Genomic DNA, 8,188 nt, shown 5'->3' on the forward strand with positions numbered 1-8,188 from the left:
CGCAGTGTGCAGTGCCGGCCCCATGGCCACTTGTAGCCTGTGCTCGACAGGGAAATCCAAGCCTCCGTGACACCTAGAGAGGGGACACAAACTCCACAGCTCAGATGTGGAGCCAAGCAGGTCCCGGCCATTTCGGGTGCCCCCCAGTGCTCTGGGTGTTTGGGAACTGATGCACAGTGACAAAACAGTTTTAAAGCTTGTGCTACCTTGTACTCTCCCAGGGAAGCTAGGAGGTTAATGCATCTGGACAGCCCTTAAAATCTCTGTCCCATCTCAAATGTCTCCTATAGGTAGAAGGGGTTTGTTTTTTTTGTTGTTGCTGTTTTGTTTTAAACAAAAAAACCCCCACAAACAAACAAAAAAAAACCCCAAAAAAACAAAGAAAGAGAGAGAGAAAGAGAGAGACAGAAGGGAAGGAGGGAAGGAGGGAAGGAGGGAAGGATCAATCTAATGAGAAGGTCTTTAGGTACTTCAGGTTACAGTTTAAAAGCAAAGTAATCCTATCCAACTTGCATGGTCTAGATCTCTGCAGAAAATGTTAGTGACCTTGCAAGACAGAAATATTTTTTTCCCCCAATTACAAGGGCTCCTGCCCTCCTGCAGTCACTGGTTGTTTCCATCTAAAAGAGCTTCTGGGAGCCACCCAGAGGGAAAAGCTTACAGAAATGTAATATGTGGCGGCGCTTTTGCTAGCTTTGCAGTATCTTAAAGTAGAAGCGGTGTGAGGGAGGGGAAACCCTCAGCAAAGTCCCTGGCCTTCAATTAAAAAATTCATATTACTTTCCTTATTAGTCCAATCACCTGGTATAGCAATTTCCAAGCTCACCCCGAAGGCCCCGCAGAGCAATTCAGTTTCAAGGCCAGCGCAGTGCAGAACAGAGCGGTGTGCTTGGGAGGAGTGATGCTTCGTGTTGACACGAGGCACTCACTTGTCTGGCATTAGTCATGTGAAGCAAACGATGCTGACGCACTTTTTGGAAAGAGGATTGCTGTATGAAAGGGAGCTCTGTTACAAAGCTCCTCTCTGGCTGCAAAGGCTGGAGTCACCTGCTAAGTTTCACCGGCACCAAAACGACTCAATTCTTGGAGGCCAAGAGAACCTCCTCAAAGTCAGGTCTTGAATGAGAGGCCTCGCAATGTAATTCCCTCTCTCTGCTAATCATCTCCATTACTCTAACTAGCTGACAGTTGCGGGTACTGGTGGATGAAAAGCTGGACATGAGCCGACAACGTGCGCTCACAGCCCAGAAAGCCAACCATATCCTGGGCTGTATCAAAAGCACCGTGGCCAGCAGGTCGAGGGAGGTGATTCTCCCCCTCTACTCCGCTCTGGTGAGACCCCACCTGGAGTACTGCGTCCAGCTCTGGGGCCCTTAACACAGCAAAAACATGGGCCTGTTGGAGTGGGTCCAGAGGAGGGCTGTGAAGCTGATCTGAGGGCTGGAGCACCTCTCCTATGAGGACAGGCTGAGAGAGTTGGGGTTGTTCAGCCTGGAGATGAGAAGGCTGCAGGGAGACCGTATAGCAGCCTTCCACTACCTAAAGGGGGCCTACAGGAGAGATGGGGACAAACTATTAAGCAGGGCCTGTTGCAATAGGACATGGGGTAATGGCTTTAAACTAAAAGAGGGAAGATTTAGGCTACACAGAAGGAAGAAATTTTTTACAATGAGGGTGGTGAGACACTGGAACAGGTTGCTCAGAGAGGTGGTAGGTGCCTCATCCTTGGAAACATTCAAGGTCAGGTTGGATGGGGCTTTGAGCAACCTTATCTTGTGGAAGATGTCCCTGCTCATGGCAGGGGGGTTGGACTAGATGACTTTTAAAGGTCCCTTCCAACCCAAATTATTCTGTGATTCTATGACAGGCTACAACATAAGTTTAAAGCACTGGGAGCTAGGACAACTGAAAGTTTAGTATCCATCTGCTTACCTCCACAACTTCAGCTTTTAAACATCTGCGGCAACTGAGAGTCATCCACACTCCTTGAAAATGAGCCTGTGGTCTTATGAATCTCCTGATGTAGAACCCGTATTATCTTTTTCTTGACTTCCTTTTACTGCTTCAGCTTAATGTTCTGTAACAGTGAAAGTACGAACAGGTCATCATGACAATGCTGGCAGTAGCTCTTGAGCGTAGTGCGTGGCTTTCTCCAGGCAGTAAAACTTGTAGGGCAAGGCACAATATCTTTTTTTCTGTGCTATTCTTCATGCTAATCTGTGCTGGGATTGCACAACATACTCCTTTACCAAAGCTCTTGGTGTTACATGCCCTGAAAAATTCGTAGGGTTTTTATCCATATATTCCTCTCTACTTCCCTGCAGTTCTTTTCCTTCATCATTAAAAGTAAAACCAGTCAGCTTTTTTCCCCATCTCTTCCATCATTTTTATTGTGCTTTTCATATTTTGCTTATTAAGTAGTTACCCTAGGGAAACTTCCTTTTTATTAGAACGTACAAAAAGATATAACTGCTCTTAACGTTTGTGGGGAGGGGGAGGGAGAAGGGGGCAGGGGAAACAAATTTAGGCTGAGGTCACAGAAATATATGTGGTGTTTTCAGTAATTTGCCTTGCATCATATCTACTTCTTTTTCCATTAGCAACAAGATAGCCTTCCTTGCTTTCTGCTTATGCCCCAAATCAGCCTACACTGTTGAAAAAAAAGTGTACCTGGAAGTTTGGACACAATTGTTGTTTTTGCTTTAGAAGCAACATCCTGCTGCTGCTGTGGGGCAGGGGACAGACTAGATGACTTCCAAAAGTCCCATCTACACTTGTTGTCTAGAATTGCTGAGAAAATAAACCCAAACTCTAGATTTAGGCATTCAGGCGTTACAGCGAAAGCTGATGCTACATCAGAATAATCACAGGCCACCCCACTTTGTGAAGAGTTCTAGTGTGACTCCCACGTTGATTATGGCTTTAATACCAACAAGCAACCAAACAAAGCTCATCATTGTTCTCTGGGGGCGAGAACAGCAATTCAGGATAATGAGATCCTGGCAGGAGAAATGCTCCTAAAGTCTCAGAGAAGGGACTGCTTGGATATCTGTGAACTCTTGCTCTCTACCGAGCTCTGCTTCAGGCTGGACCGGCTGGCCTGAGCTTCCTGGGTCTAAACCAGCAAACAACATTGCAAAAGGGATGGCCGCGTTCCGCTGCGTGATCTGTGAGGCAGCACAACAGTCCTAGATGGGATTCTTAACAGGGCAACCAAGCCACACCTTTCAGCGCTATAATTTCCCCAAATTCCGATGCTCTTTTTTTCTCCCACGCCAGGTAAGTGCCCTGCCCCTCAGACGAGAGAAACAGCCTCCCTCTGGAGGCAAATAGCTATCACGTCGTTTATACAAAGTGGAACAGCTCCCAGAGGAGAGACTGACAGACAGACGCGAGTATACCAGTATAGCTGAGTGTTCAGGGGTATCCACCTGAGAGAGGGGAAAAAAACTGGTTCAAATTCTCTCCATTTCTATTTATATATGTACATATATATCTATATATATATGTACATATATATGCATGTGAAAATTCCTTCATATGTATACATGTATGTATCTATATACATGTGTTTAAATACATCCCTATAAATGAAGGAAAATTGTACACACATACACTTTATATATGTATACACATATATTATGTGAACATATGTCTTACATACACATCCTAAGATTTCCACCTTGGCCCTAGAAGCTTAATAAGTCAGTCCAATGATTCATTCTTTCAAAAACTTCCAGTTTTAACTAAACAGAACCAAGCGTGCACCAACACTTTGGTAACTCTCTAACATAACATACGGCAGCTTTCCTGTATACGCTCATCAGCGCTGCAGTAACAGAAATAATACCTGCACCTATGAGGTTCAGCCAGTGCTGCATTCGGGTGGCATGGGATGTTCTTCTTCAACAGAGTTTCTTGACAAGAAATTAAATCATATCACCTTATGCTGCTGCTTTCTCAAGGGATGAATTACATGCCTGTAGAGTCCTACCACAGAGTCAGTCCTGCTCTCTGGATGCTTTTAGTAACACCTGCAGGCCCTGCTGCACACACCAGTTATAATAATGTAATGCTATTTGGAGGGTAATGAACAGGACTAATTTCTGGGGAATATGATTTCTGTATGAAAATTTTCTCTTAATTCATTTCAGAATAGCTGTCTCTGATATAGCCCGAGTGCGTGCGAGAGAGGAGCAAGATGCCTCACACCAGAGACTCTTCATCTCCGTCTAGCAGCGTGGGGAGCAGAGCTGCCTATGAAACACCAGCGCTATCAGACCTCCAGAGGCTCTTTTGGTTCAGAGGAGGGTCTGATAATCATGTGGACCAAGTCTGGCCAAATATTTACCTGGGAGATGCGTAAGAACACATGATTCTATCATTAAGCTGTTACTGGTCCTGAGGAGGAGGAGGAGGAAGGGGTGTATGGTACATACACTGGGGAGCAGCTTTTTGGGTCTGCAGGAATGTTTTTGCGATACAGGCTTCCAAAACTGATAACATAAGTAGTTTGTATGTAATGAACAACATGACATACAAAATGGTGACTTATTCATAGCATGCCTTGGTTGGGTTTTCTATATTCTATGAACCACAGCAGATTTAGCAGGGTAAGAATTATTTGTATTCTAGACAGAAGCCCTTAAAGAACCCATCCCAAATTGGTGTCAAGTCTGAGGTGCGTTATCTGCCCTGGAAAACGTGCTCTAAGGCAGCTGGCAGGAGCACAGTAGCCCTCACACTCAAATAGGAGTAGCAGGATCAAGACCCAGATGGGGAAGGACACAAATGAATTACACAACAGGGATTTTGCCAGTCTGAATCCAAACTTTCTTTCAAGGATGGTGAACTGAAAATATCAAACAGGAATTTTCACGCAAATACCTTATTCTTGTGACCATTTCTATTTTTTGTCATTTCCTTCTATTTGGATTACCGCAGATTACATAGATTATCAGCTCATTTTTCCCAACTCCTTCTCCTCATGAATGCATTAGTTTTGTGGAGTAAATTCAGTCCCAGTTTATGGTGGGAAGGAGGTAGAACCTGGCTGGGGAGCATGATGCAGCTGCTTCATGTCCAAACCAGGAATGAGATGCTGCTGCACCTGGGTGGGTTCTCGCCCTTGTGACCCATGCATGCTATGAATGAGAGAGTAGCTCTAGAACTTGCTAAACAACTACTTAAAGGAGAAAACTTGACAACTTTACACAGTAAACCATGCTCCTGGGGATTAACTGCTGGTAGGCATTTGTCTAACTAACAGTATCCCATCAGCAAGTCTGTGCTCTTGCTGCTCTCCACAACACGGTATCACATTTTTCGTGTGCAAAGCACTATGGGCTTCTTGAAATTTGCTTCTCTGCAAGCGAGCTGCAGTTCCTGCATCCTTCCCTAGCGGGAGCAGGCACTAACTTTAAACCATGCTATTTTAGCAGAACGTTAGGAGTCTTGCCAATGAGCCCTTCATGTCTTTCAACAGGTGGGCTGCTAGGAGCAAAACTACTCTTCAAAGCCTCAACATTACTCATATCCTTAATGCAGCAGATGGGCCATATAGCATCAACACAGGAGCCAAATATTACAAAGATCTGCAAATAGAGTACTACGGAGTAGAAGCATTTGATGATCCTTCCTTTGATTTAAGTATCTTCTTCTACGATGCTGCCAATTTCATAGGCAAAGCCTTAAACACTTCAGGAGGTAAGAGGGAGGCAAAGAGGAGCTTTGGGAGGAAGTTTCAATGCGAGCCAAACGGCTTCTCCTTGCAGTAAGAGGCAGCCAGCAAAGCTCAGATCCAGCATACGGTTCGAGAAGGCACATGCAGAACTGCCGTGCGGAGGACCGGAGAAGGGCGCCTATGCCATGTGCTGCAGGGAAGGTGTCCGTGGCCAGGTCCCCGGGAGCTGGGGAGGGCTGGCCGCCCCAAACCCAGCGTGATGGGAGGAAGGGCCGACACCAGGAGCAGAGTGAGAGGGAAGGGAAGAGGTTACGGCACAACGGGTGCTCCCCCACGGGCCCATCCTGCAGGAATTGGCAGGGTCCGTGTGCCTCCACATGCACCTCACACCCTGGCACGGGCTTCTGCCCAGCGACCCAGCCCCGGGCACCAAACCCTTGGTCCCGCTCCCCGATGCACTCAGCTGGGAGCAGCGGCTCTGCCGCGCTGGCTTAACCACTTCACATGCTTAAGTGCTTCGCAGAATTGGAGCTTTATTCAGACTGTCTATTAAGCTAGGGAAGCAGCAGAAGTTAATGAACTAAGTCAAAAACTACGAGCCTGACCCACAGCCTGCTGAATTTTTGTCAGCAGAGTTTGGATTATGGCCTAGTTATCATAATTTCCATTTGTTCCAGAGTTTGCTCCGACTCTGACTGGCTGCGAGATCTGCTGCTTTCACTAGAGTGCTTTATTAAATCCCCAGTTATAGCTCACACTGGGCTGCTGAGATACAGTAAATTATGAGTCCATTTTTACAGGCAGACTATCCTACAGAGTTTATGGGACTTGTCAGTGATCACAGTCAGGGCTGGGCCAAAATTTTCTGCCAAAACTGTTGGGTTTTTTTTTTTCCACCGAAAACTATACTAACAAGTTTAGTCACAGAAAGCTTCTCCTTCCGTAGAAAATTTCAACTATTTTAATCCAAGGCCTAAGTTAGACGCATGAGGCCAGTACGAAATACCACCTTGCCTGAGATGTATGGCACGATTTTACGCTAAACCTCCATGAAAACATGAGTATCCGCTAATCATCACTGTTATTTTCCTAACTTGTTTCTAGTAGGTTTTGTCCTCCCTGTGCCCCTCTCGCTTTCGAAATGCGAAAGCCCACTCACCTTGCTGTGCCTCTTCTTTCGCAGGGAAGGTGTTCGTTCATTGTGCCATGGGGGTAAGCCGCTCTGCGTCGTTAGTGCTTGCCTTTTTAATGATCCATGAAAACATGACGCTCGTGGATGCTCTGAAAACAGTGAGTGCTCACAGAGACATCTGCCCAAATTCAGGGTTCCTCAGCCAGCTCCGGGACTTGGACATTAAATTAAATGAAGAGAGGAAAGGAACCAGAGAATCTGCTACTAAAGAGTTGTAAGAGAGTATTGCTGAAAGAGAGAGGAAAAGATGTTATTTGAGCTTCCTGTATCTCTTTAAAATGAATTGCATTTGTAAACTAAGGACACAAGTTTATGATAAACCAGAATGCGTGTTATTATTAAAAGTAGCTTTTTACCTGACCTTTCCTTTTTGCAAAGCCCTCCTAGATTATACTTACGATTGGTTGTATATTGTATCCCTCACTTTCCACCTTAAAACATTGCTCTCTGCTGGTAAAAAGAAAAGAAAAGAAAAAAAAAAGATATCAGGTTCCACTTCAGAAATAGCTGTGTTTCAGCAACTAGTGAAGCTCATATCACTTTATGAAGTGTTAGGCTATTTGAGGTGAAAGATGGCATATTATTTATGCTACAATAATGCTTAGAAGTTTTCTTATGAATCAGCTCCCCCAGCCCTTTGCTCCCCGTATCTGAAATGGTTTGTATTTTGAGACTTGAATCTGGCAGTAGTTAGTTCTTGCTTTTACAATTGGTGGAGCCCCTGAGTTGAGGGTAAGAGGCTGTTCAAAAGCAGAGCAGATGGGAAACAATACAAGCCACTCTTTAAGCAATTATTCCAGGTCTATTTATAGTGTTTCCCCTTTAACTGTTCATTAAATATAATTTTTGTAGTCCTTGAAACTACCTTTGTTTGAGAGTGCATTCGAGTACTGCTCATCTACCTTAGTAAAATCCATCCGGGCGATGCTGTGGAAAACGCTTCTGAAGAGGATGGTGGGTTCTCAGCTGAGGCTCCAAAGATCTGCATGGGCAGTGGGTGCGGGTGCAGGAAAGCATTTGACAACAAAGGACCCAAATTTGCCTGACAGTTCAACATTCAACATAAAACTTCGGATTTTCTTTCTCAAAAATAAAGGTCATTAACATTGCAACATCGTGTTCCGTGGCATTTGCTTTTGTGAGGGGACTCAAGTGAAAACTGAAGGGACACAGGAACGGCAAGGGAGGTGCTGACAGGCATCAGGCTTTCATCTTTGTGTCTCTGGGCCACCATAAGAGCACTCAATAGCTACTGTCATCTGATGGATCAGTGCTGCCTGGAAACTATGTGAAGCACATCTGGCTCTCGGTTC

The 8,188-nt window shown here is 45.2% G+C and overlaps 1 protein-coding gene across 7 annotated transcripts in view; it reads left to right on the forward strand.

Moving 5' to 3' along the window:
- The window catches only part of LOC128911616 (dual specificity protein phosphatase 13-like), a 30,430-nt gene extending 22,443 nt beyond the window's left edge, over positions 1-7,987 (forward strand). For 6 of the 7 annotated variants that reach the window (XM_054206795.1, XM_054206790.1, XM_054206796.1 and 3 more), the window contains 3 exons: positions 4,155-4,362; positions 5,486-5,706; positions 6,867-7,987. In XM_054206795.1, the coding sequence (XP_054062770.1) occupies positions 4,202-4,362; positions 5,486-5,706; positions 6,867-7,093 (609 nt within the window). In that variant the 5' untranslated portion in view covers positions 4,155-4,201 and the 3' untranslated portion in view covers positions 7,094-7,987. Of the gene's footprint in view, positions 1-4,152; positions 4,363-5,485; positions 5,707-6,866 lie in introns of all 7 variants that reach the window. The other variant, XM_054206792.1, reaches the window with a different exon arrangement.
- Positions 7,988-8,188: the final 201 nt, after the last annotated feature.

This window comes from Rissa tridactyla, chromosome 6 (genome assembly GCF_028500815.1).
Source record: "Rissa tridactyla isolate bRisTri1 chromosome 6, bRisTri1.patW.cur.20221130, whole genome shotgun sequence".
NCBI classification, from domain to species: Eukaryota; Metazoa; Chordata; class Aves; order Charadriiformes; family Laridae; genus Rissa; species Rissa tridactyla.